We start from the raw sequence: 21,010 nt of genomic DNA, 5'->3' as shown, positions 1-21,010 counted from the left end.
CACTGAATCCTGCCACAGCTAGTAACAGTAGTCTAGCAATATGGAACCTGTAACTAACTTTATTATAATGAGAAACTACCAGATTTAATAGTAATAAATCTAACCAATCATATCTTGCACTACATGTCGTGCAGGTTATGCTTTTTTTTTTTTTTTTTTTTTGGCTTAAGTAGTGTTGAAAAACAGTGGAGATGGTTCTTATACCTTCTCAACATAAATCTGCATTTCTGTCAAATTATATGAAAAGACATTGGAAAAAACTCATAAGATGCTCAGTCTTACACCAAGTTTTTGCTACTTTTATTTATTGTTTCTGTATCTTGACTTATTTTGACAAGGAATATTTGTTTTATTGGGAAATCATTCCATTAAATAGTTATTCTATCAAATCTTTTATTCCATTCTTAAATAGGATTTTTATTTAGTCACAGAGCCAGAAATACTCCTATTTAAATTCATATCCAATTTTATAATGTGTGTTTGTTGGAAAGTGTGATTTGCAGAAATTTGCTTTAAAACCACCATTTCAAAAGTTCCAGTTCAATGCTTGCTGTGTTCATGAGACACAGTTTGATATAGTGAAAAGAATATGGGATTTAGAATCAGGCAGCCTGGGCTCCATTGCTTACTGGCTCTGGGACCCTGAGTGAGTCACTTCAAGTTTGAACATCAGTTTCTTCATTTCTAAAAATGAGAATGATAACACCTTCACTACCCATTGCACAGCGTCTTTGTGAGAAAGGTGCATTGTAAACCTTAATGCACTGTATACATATGAGGTATTATTTTTATTCAGTGTCAAGCTCACAATAATAGGTGATGTAAGGGAGAAAGTTACTACCCTCAGAGAACGTATAATTTATTAGTTGTGGACGAAGATATACATGAAACAGCTAAAAAAGGCAACATTATAATTAAGTGTGAAAAGGTGTGATAAAAATAAATTCAAAAGAGGTATATATTCTTTTATAAGCACAATAGGTCACATTTTTGTAATGAGGTAGGCAGTGTAAGTAGTGTTATATAGCTGAGGAAAATGTGGCTCAGACATATAAATCAATTTGTAGAATGTCACACAGATAAGCAGGAGTAGGACTTGGGATTTGAACTCAGATCTCCAGAACCCTTTCCGCTGCATTTTACTGCTTCCTGGTATGCTTCCTGTATTTTTGTGGGGGACTTTATATTTTTTTTTAATTTTTAATTTTTTTTATTTTTAACATGTGTTTTTAAAACTTTGGGTTACAAATTTTCTCCCTTCCTCCCTCCCCACCCACCCTCATTGAAAAGGCAAGCATCTCAGTACAGGTTATAGATGTGTAGTCATGCAAAACACTTCCATAGTAGTCCTGTTGTGAAAAACTAAGTATATTTCCCTTCATCCTGTCCTCCCCCCATTTATTCTATTCTCTCTTTTGACCCTGTCCATCCTCAGAAGTGTTTGCTTTTGATTATCCCCTCCCCCAATCTGCCCTCCCCTCTATCAATCCCCTGCTCTCTTGTCCCCTTCCCCCTTATTTTCCTGTAGAGTAAGATAGATTTCCATACCCTACTGTGTATGTTATTCCTTCCTTAAGCCAAATCCTATGAGAATAAGATTCGAGACTTTATATTTATTATTGAGTTCAATTCACTTCAGTTTACATTGATTCAGAGCTTACTACAGGCATGGCACGGTACCAAGTGCTGGGGATACAAGGAAAAATGAAAAGTCTCTGCTTTCAAAGAACTTACATTCTGCTGGAGTTATTGGGAATACACTGATTGATTATATGGGGGTGGTGGGCTGGTGATTTTTAAAAAAATTTTATGGCCCATATACATTGTTCTGGGGAAGGTACAATAATTTTCTACTCCTTCCTATTTTGTTTTCTAATAAATTAGGTGCAGAAATAGTTCTTTCATGGTATTAATTAATATTTGGAAATATTAAATAATGCTTTGAAATGTTATGACATCAAATGTTTGAACACAGCTCCCACCAAAACAGACTAGACTCAGAGGCCCAAAGTAGCTGTGTTGAAAGGCCACCATGGAGAAGGGAGCCTAGACTAGTTCTCTTTGGCCCTGAAGGGTAGAACATGAAGCAAAAGGTAGAAGATCTGAAGAGGACAATTTAAGTTTAATGTCAGGGGAAACCTCTTAACAATTCAGATTATCCAAAACTAGCAGGGGCTGCCTGGTGAGGTGGGGACAGGGCTCCTTGAAGCCTTCTTGGGGATTTTCCCAGAGGCTAGAGGACCACTGGTCAGTGGATTCCTTTCATGTACAAGTGACTGAAGTCCTTTGCAGCTCTCAGATTATCCGTTCTTTGGTCTGTGACCAAAGGGCAGGGAAGAACAGTTTCCTAATTCATGAATCAGGAGTTGGTATATATTTCTTTTTTGAACAATAATAATTTAGTGACTTAAGAAAGGCTCTGTGCCATTTTAACTGTCAATTCAGAAAAACTGACCTGGGGTCCCTAGAGTAAATATGAAACTGTAGAAATCCAAACACATTTTCATTTACTTGGGAAAACCAGTGATTTTAATGAAAGCCAAATATTTAAAACAAATGATTAGTTTTCACAGTGTGTTGAGGACTCTGTGAATAGATGTTATCCTGTCTCTTGAGTTATCTCTGACACATCAGAAAAGTCTAACTTTATCTAGAAATGAAATAGATTAGAAAAAACTCTAATTTCTCAAATGAGTTTGAAAATGAGATACTTAGACTGACATGTTGAAAAGTCCTTTTTGAGTTTTATGGCATGAATCCAACTAATAGATGAATGATACCAAACAGAGTAATTCCAGAAAAGCTGCATTTGTTTCAAGTATCCTGAATGAATGTATTCTGCAATATTTAACAGAAAGAATAAAAACATTCTAGGATCTGCATGCAGCGTTGTATGCAGTGGTCATTGTTATGGTCAGAAACATAACAGGAAAGTTGGAGCTATTGAGGGATAACCTCCCCCCCCCCCACTATGTCTCAAATACCTTTAGGGCAGAAGAAACTTGAGAGAACTTTTGGAGATCTTTGGAAAGAGTAAAAAATTAACATTAATATCTAGTTGCTACTGTAGTAGAAAACTTGGATGCCATATTACCCAAATAAGGCAACAAAAAAGAATCATGTAAAACAGAATTTGGAAAACAAAAAGTTTATCAGAAACGCTAGATTCCCTTAATTAGCCATTGAAAAAATTCAAAGCTAAGGCAATACAAGGAGTCAAAGCAGAGCAAAGAACTAAATAAATAATTGAACATCAATCAAAAACTTTACTTCAGGTGCTTGAGAAGCAAAGAAATCAGAGGAAAGAGAGAAAACCCCCAAAAAAAGAAAATGTGGAAAATGTCTGGTTCATTATATGGTTATAAGAAATCTAATACACTGAAAAAGTATGTTGGACCAAACCAAAAAGAGTTTAATATAATGAACTTAACACAGTCCCTGGCATGTAGTAGTAAGTACTAATAAATACTTGTTGACTGACTGAGCAATAGAACAGTTACATGAAAAGGGTCATAATTCAAATTGCATTTTTTTGCAAAACTGGGAAGCAGTAGGTTGAATAAGAGCTATATTTGCTGGCTCAAATGCTTCACATTAGCTCTGGTGAGGCATTTTGCCAGTTTGCTTTCAGACACGAGACTGATCCTACCTTTCTTAACAGAAGGCAGCACATATCAAAAAGATGGGATCATCAGTGGCCCTCTAACTATAGACCAATAAATGTATTTTTGTACTTCAAACAAAGCTCTCATTGCTTTTATTTTTTAGAAAGTCTGTCCATATTTACAAGAAATATGTTAGCTGAAGAGCAAAAACTGTATGCCTAAAAGTTTCAGGGGTATGAAGGACAGCTCATTATCAGTAGTGAATAAAGCTCCTTAAGTGTGGTTAACATCTCTACTGCCGTGAATCATTATCCCAAAGCCTTTAATGCAGTCATGTGCTCATCAATATTCATGTACTGCAAATAAATAAAATAGACCCAAGTATAGTGATAATGCCAGGGTATTTGATATCTACAAGGAAAACTTTTCTTAAGCATCACTACCACCATGGTAATTTCAAGAACAAGGGATATAAAATGTAGCGTTTTTTAGGAACACAGTTTAAACCCATTATGGTTCCTTAAAATGTAGTATTATATCTCCTAAATTGAATTAAATACAAATTCCAAATTAAACTGCATGCAAAACATCTTATTAATTATTTGATATACATAAATGATAACAAGCTATATTACTCCACCCAAAAAACCCCACCAAACCCCAAAACATGAAAACTTCCTCATCTCACAGAATCTTTTCCCGAAGATATTGAAATTTTATTTGGATCTGATATGTGTAAAATTCTTGATGTGTGTCAAGGAGAGATAAATTGACAGCTTCTAGCTTGAATCTGGAAGTCAAATGGAACCAATGGATGAAGACAGCGCTTAAAAATATCTGTCTACAGGTGAGGCCTGTTAAGTTGATCAAGGAGAAAGCTGGGGATGCCTTTATCAAGAGACTTTATGAAATCCTGAGCTGAAAGCTAAGTGGGAACAGCATGTTTAAAGGAATTTGAATCTCCTTTCATTCTGTTCCTCTTTTTCTCACAGTCTTTTCATTTACTGTCTATCTTCTTCACCACTGGTTATGCTTTCACCACCATCATCACCTGCCAAGCACAGTGTTCCTGGAGTGAGAGTTGGAATACTTAGTCATTTCAAGACTCTGCCTTACCATCGTAACTTCTGTTCTTTTGAAGATCACTCTGTTAAAATTTTCTACCTAATCAAGATCTTATTGGCTGTTATATACAGTCCCTTAGCTCATCATCTGTCTGTTCTCAAGGAGATCACCAACTGACTCTCTGTCTTCCTCTCCTTCCCAACTCCTGCTCTTCTACTAAGGACTTTAACATACATATCAATGCTCCTTCAAACTCTCTAACCTTCCTTCTTCAGTCTCTCAGACTCTTCAAATTCCATGAACTGCTCCTTCACTCTACCTCAGTCATACTGAGGTAGGGATGGTCCTAGTCTAGCTTTCACCATTACTCACAAGTGCTCTACTTCCTTAATCCAGAACTCTGATATGCCTGTCTGACCATATCATTGTCTCTCTCCCTGTGCTTCACTCTTCCTGAAACTGCTTTGCCTTGTAACCCCTCAGGGCTTTTTCAGGCTATCATGCCTGCTCTGACTTGACTTTCCTTCCTTTTCCATTGGCCTTCTAGGTAGCCAGTTAGTTCTATATTGCTACTCTGAAATCCTTCACCTCACTGTCTCATCTCTGGATTACTCCAACCACCTCCTCCCTCTGCTCCTACATGCCGAACGGAGTTGGCAAAAGTAACATAACTGCTGCCTAGGAACATTATATATTCATGTTATCCAATAGAACTTAGGTCTTCCTGACTCCAGGCCCAGCGGTCTATCCACTGCACCACCTAGCTGCCTCCAAAATTTACTAGAAATACTTTTCAAACAAGAAGGCATTACTTCACTGAGCAGTAGTAAAGACTAATGATAGGTATACATCATTAAATTTGTTGAATATAATTAAATATTATTTGCCTCTAGACAGAGTCCGTGAAATGGCTAAGATCCACAAGTAGAGTCAGAGCCCCTCAGTGGATGATAGCAACTCCATTAACAATATGAGGATAAAAAAGTAGAAAATGCAAGGGTTTATGATGGCATTTCAGGACCAGGTGTTTATCACCAGAAATTATAAAAGGATTATCCTTAGGGAGAATGAACTTAGTGATCATTGTGGATTATGCAAGGAAAGTAGTAGGCATTGACCAACACATCAGTGTAGTTTGAAACCATATAGAACCTACTCAGTACCTTGCATAGCAAGAACTGGTACCTAGAATTAAACATCAGAATCTCCCTGTCTTTCATGGACTGATAGATGGCAAATTCCCATTTTGCTGCTATCTACCTGAAAATATCTTGAAGAAATTGATCAGTAAATTGCCTGGGAACCAGAGCATTGTCATAGGCCAGGCTGTTGCTCACAATTACCCAGACATCCCATCAATCCATAAAAACTTCAGCACGGTGTTTTTAATAGATTTAGCTATAACAAATACTCTTTCTGCCTATCCACATGAAATAATAAACTTCTAAAACATAGAGACTTATAAGAGAATATAAAAATCATGTGGAAAGAAGATGAGGTACGATTCAGTTGGCTATTGGAATTATATATTGGAATTATAACAAGGATTTTCTCAGTGAATTTCCAGAGTATGAGCTTACCTCCTAATATTTTATTCAGTTACAGAATGCAGTTATTTTCTATACGCATGCACTAGTCTATAGAACATTAAATATAAAAAACTAATAGGATAGCAACCTATCCTAGGATTGTTTCCATCCAACCACCATTAAAAAAGTTAAGAATAAGTTGTTAATAATAATAATAGTAACACACAATTTCTCAGACTTTCTCCTATGATTTAAATAAATGTGCTAAGAAATGGAAACTTATGTTTTCATAGTTCAAATTTATATGAAATCTAATTTGCTTTACTTAGAAGCATTACTATGTCTCCCCTTGAAATGAAGGCTCTTTTCTTCTTTACAATGTGACGAATGTGAAAATATGTTTAATAGGAATGTATATGTAGAGCCTATATCAAATTGCACACCATCTTGGGGAGGGAAGTGGGAAGGAAGGGGGAGAAAATTTAAAACTCAAACTTATGGAGGTAAATGTTGAAAACTAAAAATAAATTAATAAAAAGAAAGAAATGAAGGCTCTGTCTATGAATTGTGAAATAATCTAGGTACACACGAAGTCACTCTTGTAGGATGAGAAGGGATTAATAAATTGCATTGTGTCTCCATATCCTTGCCTCTAGGCAGGTTTCACCTAAATTCTCAAAGAGATGGGTGTTTATCTTGTTCTTAATAGCATCTAACTGTGAAGGGCTTTAAAGCATATGTTTCATTCTGGAAGCTAATTTTGTTCAGCGTTATGTTTCTTTTATTTTGGTGACTTTAACAGATGTCACCAGAATGCAAAAAGTATGATTGTTTTTTGTTTTTCCCTGTAAATAAAGCATATGACTCATTCTGGATGAAGCAAAGATGTTTCAAAAGTGTTTAATAACTGGAGCAGATTAATGAAAATTGCATTAGTACTACCTTATCTTTGGTTTTAGAGAGATGTGTCATGAGCTAATGTAGAAAGAATAGCTTGCTTGTTATGTAACCTGTCATAGAAGTCATCATTACTGTGTATTTATGTAACATTCACTAGCCCCATGTTTTAAAATAGCAATAGGTATGATTTCTATAAGACCAAACTAGTAGGTGGCATAGTGGATAGAGCACCGGCTCTGAAGTCAAGAGGATCTGAGTTCAAATCCGGCCTTAGACCAAACACTTGACACTTACTGTGTGACCCCGGGCAAGTCACTTAACCCCAATTGCCTTAAAAAAGAAAAAAAAAAGGATTGATGACTAGACTTAATAGTGATGAAAGTGTTTGGGGGGAAAAATCCCTAACTATAGTCATCTTTTAAAGTAATATATGAAACAGTATTTTCCTCCATTATTTAGAGCTTCCTGAGATGAATCTATACAGGGCTGTATGTACAGAATAATGGTCTCTGAGAAAAGGAGTCCATTAGAATGAAGACTGCCATTGGCCACCTGGCATTCTTATTTTAAGTGTTCTCGTCCATGTATAATCTTGTTGGAAATGAGAGATTTTCATAGGCCAAGGAACAGTTTCTATCTTGTCATTACATCTAAGGAAGGTTAAGCGGCATTTCCCTGGCAGTGAATTTCTGAAGTGATGGGTTTTATTTAATTCATATGCTATTTAAGCAAGTCTTCCTCTATAGTGTTATGTGACTTTTATGAAATATAATTTTAAATTTTCTAAGTGATCTATGCAAAATGTAATTTATAGATTTTTAAAAATTGAAATAATGGTTTATTGATTTATTGTGCATTATGCATTTGGCCACAAGGGGTCACCCAAGTGTAAGAAAATAACCAAGGTGCATCATAAAAGAAATTTTGCCCAGTGATGTTGTATTCAGGAAATTATCTTATTTAAATTTCTTTTTTCATTTGTTGCTTTCCTTCACTGGTTTTATAAGAATAATAATGTTGTATTCCAATTTTATCCTCAGGTGTCCTGTGACAATTCCATTTTTTTATATTGTATTTTTTTCAAATATGGCAGTGTAGTGCCTTATTTTAGGTCAGACTCTAACCTAGATTGATGAAATTTTATCTTCTTTATGTAAAATATTTTGAAATGAAATTAGGTTTATAATCTGTAATTTTTTTAGATGGTTTGCCACCTATAGAAACCCATAGCTTCTACCCTAATTCAGAACTTAATCATCTCTCATGTGGACTTCTAAAATACCCTCCTAACTGGTCTCCAGTCTTTGTCCACTCCAGCTGCCCAGTTGATATTTCTAAAATAGAGATATGACCATGTTATCTCTATACTCAAAAATCTTCAATGATTCCTCCTTGCCTCTAAGAAAATACACAGACTTCTGAGCTTAATATTTAAAACTTTCTTCTGGAAAAGTGGTCTCCATCCAACTTTCCCGCCCTATTTCATATTTCTCTCCTTTATGCACTTCTCTACTCTAGTCAAACTAGCCTACAACCTGTTCCCCATATGTGCTCTTCTACCTCCTACCTCAGTCATTTTGCAAAAACTAGTCCCTCATATCTGAAATGTACTTCTTCCTGACCTCTCTCTCATAAATCTACTAGGTATCTCCAAAGTACAGCTCTGTTGTTACCCCCTTCCCAAGACCTTTCCTGCTCACTCCAAGTTGTTAGTGCCTTCTCCCTCTTGAAATTATTTTTATTTGTTTGTACATGTTTTATACTTATTTATATTCGTTCTGTATAAGTTGTATCCCCTGGTGGTATCCTTGAAGATGGGGACTGGTTTTTTTTGTTTGTTTGTTTTTGTTTTTTTTTTATTCAAAGCACCTAACATACCACCTTACATAAACCTGTATTGAGTCCTTAACACATGTTGTATTGCATTGAGTTGGTTAGACTAATTTCGCACATGTAAATGTAACAAACTAAAGAATACATTCCACATATTCTTTGTATACCTAATGATTTGAATTTAGGTAAATGTGTTTTCCCTTTATTATGCTCCTTTTGGAAGCTTTGAGAGGCTCCTTAATGTAGTTAGAACTTAAGGAGTCCAAGATTAATTTTTTATCTCTAAAATGTAAATTTTCCATTTTTTTGTTCCATGGATGTAAGTTAGCCCCACAGCTGGCCGTTTTGCAAATGTTCTTTTAACCACAAAAGCAACAAGGCAAGAACTTAAAAGGTGGTTTAGCAGAACCCATTTCCCACTACTGGGGAAAACAACTCTATATCCTAATGACATTGACCATCTTCTAGATGGGCCAGCAATGTCATCTTTGTATGTGAACAGCTTCTTATTTACTGAGATTTAATTTATTTATTCAATTTATGTATTGTCTGTCTATTTGTTAATATTTGTTAATATGTATTTGTTAATAGTACCAAAATTTCTTTGAATTCCTTTTTCTGACTGTTGAGTATCTGATTGTATTTTATTTGTACAGGTAAAGCTAAAACCAAGGAAAATCGACAGTCTATCATCAATCCTGACTGGAACTTTGAAAAGATGGGAATAGGAGGCCTGGACAGGGAGTTTTCAGATATATTTCGTCGAGCTTTTGCCTCGCGGGTATTTCCTCCAGAAATTGTTGAGCAGATGGGTGAGTGTGTAGAAGAAAAACTTGGTGAAAGCGTGTAATTTACCTTTAAAAACATAAATATGATGATTATTCTTTTGAGTAATGTTTTGGAGTTATTTCTAGGAACCCAAGGAATAAATGTCTTCATTTTCACTTTTTTCTCTCCCATGTTTCATCATTGGACTGGAAATGTTTAGGATTCCTGGAAAATCCTAAATGAAATACCACTTTTTAAAAATAACATTTTTATATAATGTAGAAGATGATTAATAAAAATAATTTTAGTAGTTTTCCTGATTTTTAACTTTTTAAAAATAACATTTTTATGTAATGTAGAAGATGATTAATAAAAATAATTTTAGTGGTTTTCCTGATTTTCCTGGAATGCCTATGTTTAGTACATATTTAGAAATTTCTTCTGATTTTTAGTGATCTGATTTTGGACTGATTTTTAATCCTACTGAATTATTATTCTATTTTAAATTTAGTCTTTACTAAGTCTAAAGAAAATTTCTTTCATTCTAACTACTGTTTCCTAACCCAGCTACTACATCCTCATACCTATTAAGTGGATACTTAGCATACATCTGAATTAGATGGATTTAATCCAGTAGGACAGATAGAAGAGTACATTTTGGGGTCGCTACATTGTGTAATATATAAAGAAATTCTCTATTAATGATTTACCTTTTAAAATTCAACTCCTTTGAGGTTTAGTTTTAATATGTGAAATTTCTTCATTTGTGTTAATCCTGTTGTGGCATTTTTATATCCAAGCGTCATCTAGTTTCAAGTCAGTGAATAATAATATTAGAAGAGTTCGTAACACCTATTGACTTTAAAATATAATACACATAAAACAGATGGCATATTAATATTATTTCTATTTTTTGTTTTCCTCCTTTTCTCCATTTTTTCTTTTTTTTTTTAACTTACTGTTGGAAGATTAAAATTTCTTTGTCACAGTAGGCCGAACAACCGTTTTTGAGACCCAAGATGTCACACACACACACACACACACACACACACACACACACACACACACCTGTTCATTGAGTAAAGGTCAAGTTTGGAATGGATTAAAGGAAAATGACAGAGACCCTCATCACCTGAGCTTTATGCACTGTTTTTTCCCCACATACTTTTTTCCCCCTGTGAGAGAGTTACAAGAGCTATAAAAAGAGAACTTTGCTTTTGGGGAAGTACCAGAAAACCATTATCTAGTTTCTTAATTATATTTTTGAGACAAAAATAACTCTTAATTAGGGTACTTTATTGATTTAAGGGAACATTGTTTAAATATTGTTTACATATGTAATAGCAGAGATAGAAGGAATGACCCCAACTTTCCTGTTCTACAAAGTGAGAGAGTTGGACTGAAGGGCCCCTTGGTTATTCTCATGAGACTATTTCAACTGGTTTCTGGATTTGGATCTTGATGTCATCATGGAAGAGCTAGAGCCCAGCGGTTGGGTCAGGGATGGTAGATAAATACAGTGGCAGAGTCAGGTAGAGAGGGGATCAGGATTTGATTTCTCTTTAGCAGTTGCTTCAATTCTTTCAGTACTCAAAGAATTATTGACTTTGGAATTAATAAAATATATGATTTGGATATTATGCATTTATCATAGTTTAGTTGAAATGGAATATTCAGTTATTTAGAGACTATTTCCTAGTATGTGCACCTAAGCCTCTTGATGGCAGGTGGATAGAGTACTGGACTTGGAGTCAGGAAGACTTGAGTTTGAATTCTGCCTCAAACATGTAATCACTGTGTGGCCCTGGGCAAATCACTTAATCTGTATCAGCCATTTTTTCTTCTTCTGTGAATTGTGGATAATAATAGCACCTATCTCACCAGGCTCTTCTGAGGATTAACCAAAATGATATATACAAAATGCTTTGCAAATCTTAAAAGCTAAATAAATGTTAGCTATTATTATTATCGTCATTTATTTAAGCCTTGGAATTCTGTTTCTTCTGGTCCTTTTGGTTATTTTACTGCTCATTAGGATAGCCACTAAATAATGGAAAAAGAAAGATAATGGAGGTGAAACTCTGTCATTCGAATTATTACTTTTCAGCAACAGTAATAAAGTATTTGTTAGTAAAACAACTTTGAATTATCTTTTAAAAAAGGTTAGAATTTTTCATTTAACCTTTGCCTTTTCAAGTCTCCATATTCGATAGTGTCCTCTTTTATTTGTTATACTTTTCCTGGAAGGCTATGAATTTGAATTAAATCTCAAGTGTTACTGCCTTGAACTTGTGGTTTTCTGTGGGTATAATTTTTTTCAGTGTTTTCACCCTGGCCTAGTTAGGCAAAAAGGGCTTCTGCTCTTCTAAATTTTGAGTTGTACTGACGGCTTTGGTCTTGATGTGAGTCTTAGCCGCCAAGAAGAATATGTTGTCTTTGTGGTTTTAAAAGTTATTCGATGCATACTACCATATTGGCCTGTGAAGTGGGTCTCAAAATAATCTTTTCTTTTTATTAAAAAAAAAGTATATTCTGAGTATCCTAGATATTGTTTTTCTGCTGTTTAAGAGCTTAGTAGTTATCCTCTGTATAATTCATTGCTGACTTCTTTTTTTTCTTTGAGTCAAGCATTTTGGGGAACCTATTTAATAAAACTGTCTTCTAGCATTCAAAATGATCACCTTCCATAATAGATATCAGAAAGCATAAATTGTTACACTTTATGCCAATTTGCATTGTGCAAGACAATGTATACACTCATTGCTTTTCTGGTCAGGTGACTAAAATAACAGCTGAGTTTTCCTTATTCTTGAAAAGTTAATTGGACAGATCAGAATAGTTCCTAGACCAAAATAGAAACTAACTAGTCAGATCTCTTCAGATGAAAGACAGTGATTGAAAAGCAAAAGTTAGTGTTATATATAATCCTTTTCAGGGATGTATTTTGAATTTTTCTTTGGCCCCTTTTATTTTTTTTTCTTGCAAGGGAATTGAGATTTACTTAATTAGTAGGCAGAAATTATCCCAAGTGAAATTTTCCTGAATAGATTCTGCTTACAATTTAGTTTCCCATTTCATGATGCAGTCTCTGGATTAATGCCATCATTATTTTCATGATAATACTATTTTACTTTTATATCATATTGTTCTTTTGCAAATTATTTTACAGTTTTAAGATATTCTTTGTAATGTCTTGTTGGTACTATTGGCCTTGGTACTGATGAGCATCAGGAGGGCTAAAATGACTTTATTTAGTCATAAAATTATAAAGCTAAAATTAGGATTTGCTTCAATTAGCTTCCTGCCTGATATTTTTTATTCTGCTGAGCCATTTTCATATATCCACTTTCTGTACTCAGTTTTTAGTCACATATTAATTGGATGTGTCCTTTTCAGTAGTTAAGAGCTTGCAAGACCATCACTAGTGGGATGTTGGTTCTAGGGCAAATATACTATATCTCTAACACCTATCATTTTTATACAATTTAAAATGCACATCCAGAACAGCTTTGAAAGGAAAGGGTGATCACAAACAAGACCTAAAGCCTAAGCAGTGTGTGAAGATAAAGAGTTGGTAGATAAGCTTCAGGTCTTTTTTTCAGTACGACCTTGAGAGCTACCTTCTTGTCCCTTTTCTCCCTTAGTTAACTGCTTAGCTCCCAGTAGTCTGGGGTCCACCAAAGACCAATGATGGGAAATATATTAAATCATCAGGTGATTGGACCAGAGTTGAACTCTGAATATACCATCATAGACATAGACATAGCCCTCGAAGCCCCACGTTGGGTTAAGGAAACTTTATCAAATGAGACCCAAGGGTATACTTGAGGATATGTTCTTATGCTGCTGGGTATGCATACCAGAGGATTGCTACCTTTGGATGTATTCACCTAGTAACTGATTATATTCAATTTTTAGACATAGCACACTTAATGGTCCCAGCATTGTAGAATAGATCCAGAATTTTAAATTGCGTGGCACACTACTGTTGTATTACAGTTATCATATTGGAGAAAAACTTGGTACTTGTAATAAACTTCAGTTTTAGACATCAGTGGCACTTTTATTTTTAACTTTTTAATAGATTTTATTTTGGCATGGCAGAAACTTTATAACAAGCCACTTGACAAAGTACCTTTCTTGAAAAAATTTGTTGATAACAGATAAGAGGAATGTATAACTTTGATACTATGTTATGTTGGCCATTCATTGGATTTGACCAGTTTTGTTACCTCTATATTTTGGTTTTATTTTATGTTGTTGTAGTTACTATACATAGTATGTTCTTGGCTCTGGCTGTTTTGTTGTTGTTGTTGTTGTTGTTTTTAATTTAATTTTTGTCTTTTGTTTTTAAATCACAGTCATTACCTCTTAATCTTCCTTTCCCTTACCCCACCTCATAAGCTTTTCCTTATAACAAAGAAAGAGCCAACCAATCCAGTGATAAAGTCTGACACTAAGTACCTTATTTCAAATTGAGCAGTAATTTAAAAACTGTATATATTAAAGGAAAAATATTCTTCTTGTTTAAAGAAGAATAGAATTTTTGTTTTTGTAAAATTAGTCTATAAAGTGTCTCCCAGGAGAATTGCTTTTATAGTGAAAGTCATAGAATTTAGGAAGTGCAGGCAGGAATCTTGGCATCCAGGGTCTTACAGTATCTTACATTTTTCTCTCATGTATCTTTCTTTGACTGTGTAGTGCTGCCCATCCAGGGAGGGAGAACAGGGGTTACATTTTCTCTATTTTCCACCTCTGTGCCTCTTAAGAGCGATGCCCCAGGTATCTTCTGACCTTTAGTTCTCTGTCAGAGCAGGTTTTAAAATAGTATTGCTAAGGCCTTCCCCCCCTTTGGATTTTATTGAAACAGCATTCCTTATATTAGGAGTGAAAAAGCATCAGTTGCTCCGTTGGAGTTGCCAGTTGTGAAGCAGTTGCTCTGTGTGGTGCTGCTGCAAAGGTATTATGTCTTTAGGAGATAAGGAGCTTTTCACAATATGCAGACGTCGTTCATTTATTAAGAATGGTGCAAATAAAATCCAAAGTGGGGAAGGGCAATAAGGTTTTGCCGACACATTTTTTTTTGTGCAAGTCTTGCCAAGATTAAAGTAAACACTGACACCCTTAAATTGTATTTACACACCCCCCACTCTTGTGAGAGATTGCAGTTTTAAATGGGGGTTAAGACTTCTAGCCAAACTCCAGGGTCCTGTGAGAGGAACCCTAAGGCTAAAGAGCTTATCTGAAATTTGAAAAAATGAAGCTTTCTGACATTCATCTTTTACTTTGCATTAGTCATAACTTGCTTTTCAGCTGTATTTTCGGTTTTGAATGCCAACATGACATCTGCTTGAGTCTTTCTGTAATTTATTAGGAAAGGAAAAGAAAGCAATTGCTCACTAGTTGGAGCTACTAACTTTTTACTTCTGATTTTCCATTAAGTGCTTGTAGATGGTACCTTTTTAATATGAGGAATGTAATAAATTTGCCAGTTCTAACCCTAGGTTAGGAAGCTTATAAAGATTATTTTTAAAAACTACAAAAAGAAGATGGCTCATGGCTGACTGTGTGTGGTTTCCATAAACTCTGGAGAGAGATTTGAAAACAGGCATATGCCCTCAATTTATAGTATAGTTGTTTCTGAAGAGCTACCTGTAAAGTGAAATGTATCTTCAGTCAGGTTCCCCACTGACTTAGAGACTTGAAAATTTCTTTCAGTAGAAAAAAATGTGTGACTGATCTATATAGCCAAATTTCATCAGCATACAACTGATATTTCTCATTATAAGCACATTTTAGGGAATATGTCACTTCTGGTTGCAGTACTGTCCGCAACAGAAATTCTGCTGTTTTGGGGGAAGATCCTCTAATAGAGCTGCAGCAAGGCATTGCAAAACCAAAGACTAAATGCTTACAGTGGATTGTACCTCTACCATGGGCTATCCATCATGAAAATATAAGTGAAACAGTAGGATAGAAACTCTGCTGATGCCTTTGATAATGAGCTTGTTGCTAGTAGAAGGCAATTGCTCATCCCTTTATCATTTAAAAAAAATTGAATCAATGAATACTGTCTTTGCATTTAATGATCCTTCTCCCTGTCTCCTTACTATAGCTGCTGTAGTAGCTTAAAGTCCTTCTTGTCTCAATACAGAGTGGTCAGAATTGTTTACATTCAAACCTTCCAGATGCAATTTTCCCTTGGAAAGGGAATAAAACACTGGACTTGGGAGTCAGAAAGGCTTGGATTCAAATCTGGTTTCGGACACTAGTTGTATGATGTTGGGCAAGTCCCTTAACCCATCTGTACCTCAATTTCTTCTTCTGTAAACTTAGAGGGTAGGACTTTTAAGGTCCCTTCAGCTCTAAATCTGTGACCCTGTTGACCTTTAATATAGGTCTTTAAGCAGCAATGAGTTTATGGGAGAAAATAAGTTGAGGCAGAATTTCCGTTCTTTGGTAAACTTGAGTCTTTTACTTCATTGGTTTAATCTCATTCTTAAAAGTAAAGTGTCAAAAAAATAAAAAACAAAAAAAAAACCTAAAGTGTCAGTGTTCTCTCATGTTTTCTTCCCACACTTCAGAAAGCATTTAGGTGATGTAAGAGTAAGAGTGTTATGGAGTGTTTAATTACATGTTGAACAAGCAGGTTTTTGCTTTTAGCTTCCTTGGGGAAATAAATTTTTTTTTTTTTTTTTTAGAGTTCTCTGTAGTGATAAGAAGAATGCTTTCAATGTAAGAGGTGTTCCTCACTTTGGAGTAAAAAGGACCCTGAAAACATTGGGGTTTTGCTAGACTTTTTCAGGACCATTTTTGATAGCCCACGTATTTCCTCAGTTTAATACAATCACAATTCCATATGTTAAATTATGAACCTCAAGATATTTTTTTTAGCATGTCTTGATTGGAAGATGTCTTTTAAAAAAAGTTTTATTGATGCCTTTCTTGTGACAAAAAGAGAAGAATTATGCAAAACACATTTGATACTGAGGGAGGAGGCATGTTTCATTTGTTTGTTTTTTCTCTGATATCTTTATTGGATTTTCAGTTATGTACAGTTCAACCTCATTTTAGTAATCTTTTCATTTACATTGTTTTTTTCATTGTATTTTTCCTCTTGATTTTGCTTTTTTCCACTTTATATCAGTTCACACAAATCTTCCCATAGTTCTCTGAATTTTTGAAAGAAAATTTTTATTGTTTTATTTTTATATCACCTACATTTCCTTTTATAGTCCTCCCTCTGTTCCTCTCAGAGAGTCATCCTTTATAACAAAGAATAAACATAAGGAAAAAAATTGAACACAACTAACCAACATATTGGAAAATTATGACATTATCTTCAGTGTTCTACACATTTGTTCTCCTCTTCAAAGAAGGGAAGGTGTAGTGCATTCTTCTATCTCTTCTAGGAGCCAAGCTTGCTCTTTTCAGTTTCACATTTGGATTGTGTTGTTATTTCCGTTTACACAGTTTATGGTTATTGCGTCTATTACTTCTTGCTTAACTTTGTATGAGTTCGTATAAGTCATTCCATTCTTCTCTGTATCTGTCATGTTCATTGCTATTTTATAGTATATTAGTATCCCATTAGATTCTGTTGCCATCATTCCTCACTATTAAATACCACTAAGTATTGGACCTTCATTTCTATCTTTGACTTCCCTGGAAACGTATCCCCAGTGATGATGTGGAGAGTGATCAGTTTGTTGTTGCTGTTTTTTCTAATTCCAAAGTGAAATCCAAAGTGGTTGGAGTTGGCTAAAGCTTAGTTAGTGTGGCTGGGGTTTCTAAGTGTCTTAGTTTCTAGCTAATCTTCTGGAGTGTTTTTCTTACCCTGTAACAAAACAGTGTACTTTTCTTGCCCCTCAGTGAGAAATAAGCTGTTTACTTTTGAAAATGGTTGAACTTTTTTCTGCCAGTAGGGCCTAGTTCAGCCAGATGCAGTGCAAGGGGATTCACTCCTACTCTTGTAGATAGTGGCTGGAGGTTTCAAAGCTTGGTCAGGTTTGAAGCTGTAACTCCTGACTAGTTAGGAGTTTGATTTCACGGTTTTGTTCAGTGTGAGTGGCTGCTACCCAGAGCACAAGGGCCTTGTGAGATCTACAAAGGATAGCAAGTAGCTACTGCCCAGAGGGAACTGCCCTAATTGAGAGAAATAAGACACATATGCTAAAAAGGTAAATAGACAAATAGGCAAAAAAATACAAAATTAGCTATCACCAGGCTGCGCATAGCTGATAGAGAACTATATTTGGAGGCAAGAGAATGGATTCCAATCCTGACACAAACTCTTTGTAGCTGTGTGACCCTGGTAAAGACAGTTAATTTTTCATAATGTAGTTTCCCCACCTGTGAAGCAAGGATCATCATCCTTGCACCACCTACCGAATGGGGTTGTTAGGAGAAAAGCACTTCACACTGTAGAAACAAGTGCCAAGTAAGAGGTATTGGGAACGGGTTTTGTAGAGATATGGGGAAGGAAAAGTCAGAAAAGCCTTCATACAAGAGGTGCTTAAGATAGGTCCTGAAGGATGGATATGATTTGAATACTTGGAGAAGAAAGGGAAACATTTTAGATGGGGTAGGAAAGCATGAACAAAGGTACAAATATGCAGAATATATTCAGGAATTGATCAAGTTTTTTAAAACATAATTTCTTAGTAGCTTTTTGTTTTAATATCATCTACATTTCCCCATGTAGCCTCTTCCTCCTTTCCCCGCACTCCCCTCCCACCCACCTTCCAACGCCAACAACAGAGAATAAAAAAGAAGGGGAAACACTTCAGAAAAACCAACCAACAAATCATAAAAGTCTGCCTTTATAAGCAACATTACACACCCATGGTACTTCACTTCTGTAAAGGAGGGAAGTTGTCATTCATCTCCTGTCTCTTCTTTGCAGTCAGATTTGGTCATTTTTATTTAACAGAATTCAGTTTCTTTTTTAAAATAAAGTTTATTGATATTCATTATTTTTATATTACCTAAATTTCCCCTGGCATCCCCTCCCTTATCCCTCCTATACAGCCATCCCTTATAACAAAGGACTTTTTTTTTAATAGAAAGGAAGAGGAAAAACATGTTTTCTTTCTTTTTTTTTTTAATCAAAACTGATCAACACATTGAAAAAATCTGACATTCTATGCAGTGTTTCACACTTATGGACCCTGACCTCTGCAAAGAGCAGAGGTCAGGGAAGATGCTTTCTAATATCTCTTTGTGCTGAAGTTTGATCTTAATAATTTTCCAGTTAAGTCTTGATTGTTTTGTGATAGTTGTTCTTTCAGTTTACATTGTTGTTACTGTGTGTGGTGTTTTCCTGGCTCTGCTTATTTCACTTTGCATTACTTCATGTAAGCCTTTGCCGACTTCTCTGTTATTTATCACATTCATCGTTTCTTAACAACATAGTAATATACTGTTACATTTATATGCCACGATTTGTTTAGCCATTCCCCAATTGATGGGCATTTACTTTGTTTCCACTTTTTTGCTTCTGTGAAATGTGCTGCTGTAAATGTTTTGGCATATGTGGACCTTGTCTTTGTGTCAGTGATCTTCTACATGTATATGCCTAACCGTGGAATCTCTGGATCAAGGGGCATGGACGTTTTTAGTTACTTTATTTGTCTGCATAATTCCAAATTGCTTTCTAGAATGGTTGTATCAGTACACAACTCCACTGACAGTGTACTAATCTGCCACAGCATTTGTTTCCATTTACATTTTGTCATTATGTTTATTTTCCTGCTTCTATTTGTTTCACTTTCCATTAATTCATACAGGTCTTCAATGATTCTATATTTACCATCTTCATTATTTCTAACAGCACAGTAGTATTACATTACATTTATATACCACAATTTATTTAGCCATGCCACAGTTCATGAGCGTCTACTCTGTTTCTAGTTCTTTGTAAATACAAAAAGTGATTCTGTAAACAATTTTATCTATATGGGCCCTTTCTTTTTATCCTTAGAATCCTTGGGATATTAAAGCTGGCAGTGGGATCTCTGGATCAAAGGGTATCAAAAAGTAGTCTCAGTAGAACAGTTTAGCTAGATTCAGAGAGACCTGTGTTAAGGAGTAGTGGGGAAAAAAAGATGGAAAGTAAGTTGAGACTAGGCTTTTGAGGATGTTGGCTATCCAGCTATGGAGTTAAATTTTAAGATATAGACTTGTAGAACCCTTCCTTCACCAATCATTCTGTCAGTATACAATGGAAGAGTAAGTGAAGTATTCCTTAAGAAGGTGGAACTCTAGTTGGACTTTTTAAAAGTTAGAACAAGCATAAAGTTCAGCAGTAGACCAAAAGTAGATTTTCTTGGATTGACTCCATTCTAGACTGTTACTTCTAGTACTGGTTCAAAATTAAACTGTACTGTGGAAGTCATAAGATCATAAATTTAGAGTTGGAAGGGACTTTAGTGACCAATTAGGCCATACCTTTCATTTTACAGGTAAGGAAATTAAGGGCTAGATAGGTTATGACTTGCCTAAAGTCACAGATGTATAAACAGAAGCTTTGAGATTGGAACCCAAATCCTCTGACTCTATATTCTGTTCTTTCTCAAATGAGAAGAAAGAAATTATCTGTTGCATCATTGTAGAACTACCTCTATCACTTGGTTTTATATTTGCAATCATATATCTTAAATTATGTTTTATTTTTGAAAAAAAGTATAATCAGTTTAGATATTTTTTCATCAAAGTAATTCATTGCCCCAGTCTTTTTCATTTTGGGTTTCTGTTGTTGCTGTTGTTTTTGTTTTAAAATTTTTATTTAGCTAGGCATATTGGTACAAGCCTGTAATCCCTGCTACTGGGGAGGCTTCAGCCTGTGGATCACTTGAACTGGAGTTCCGAGCTGCTGCAATAGGAATAACCAGTCAACCAGAGTTCTGCACTAAGTCCAGCTTTCTTAGAGCAGGAGCCTCTACACTGCCTAAAGATGGGTGAACCAGCCCAAGTCAGACACAGAGCTGGTCAAAGCTTTCATGTCAGTCAGTAGTAGAATCAAGCCCCCAAGTGGCTATTGCACTTACACCTTGGATGAGATAGGGAGACTCAGTCTCAGAAATAAATTAATTGCATTTATGTTGATATCTTTTGTTTTCATATCTCAGAATATCCTTTTGTTCCCTCTCCCCCAGTGTCATCTCTTATAACAAAAAAATAAGAAAAAAAGAAAGAAAAAAGCAGTTTAGCAAAACTAGTAACCAGCACATCACCTAAGTTGAACAGTATACTCAGGATTCCAGATCCATAAATCCCCTCTTTTACAAAGAAGGGAAGGAGCTAAGCTAG

General features: G+C 35.2%; 1 protein-coding gene across 1 annotated transcript in view; it reads left to right on the top strand.

Moving 5' to 3' along the window:
• The window catches only part of NSF (N-ethylmaleimide sensitive factor, vesicle fusing ATPase), a 210,981-nt gene that overhangs the window by 57,725 nt on the left and 132,246 nt on the right, over positions 1–21,010 (top strand). The window contains 1 exon segment of the mRNA XM_027872966.1: positions 9,589–9,744. Coding sequence (XP_027728767.1) covers positions 9,589–9,744 — 156 coding nt within the window.

The sequence above is a fragment of the Vombatus ursinus genome, unplaced genomic scaffold (genome assembly GCF_900497805.2).
Source record: "Vombatus ursinus unplaced genomic scaffold, bare-nosed wombat genome assembly UNPS02014801.1, whole genome shotgun sequence".
Taxonomy (NCBI): domain Eukaryota; kingdom Metazoa; phylum Chordata; class Mammalia; order Diprotodontia; family Vombatidae; genus Vombatus; species Vombatus ursinus.
This window is presented reverse-complemented; position numbering and strand designations above follow the sequence as displayed.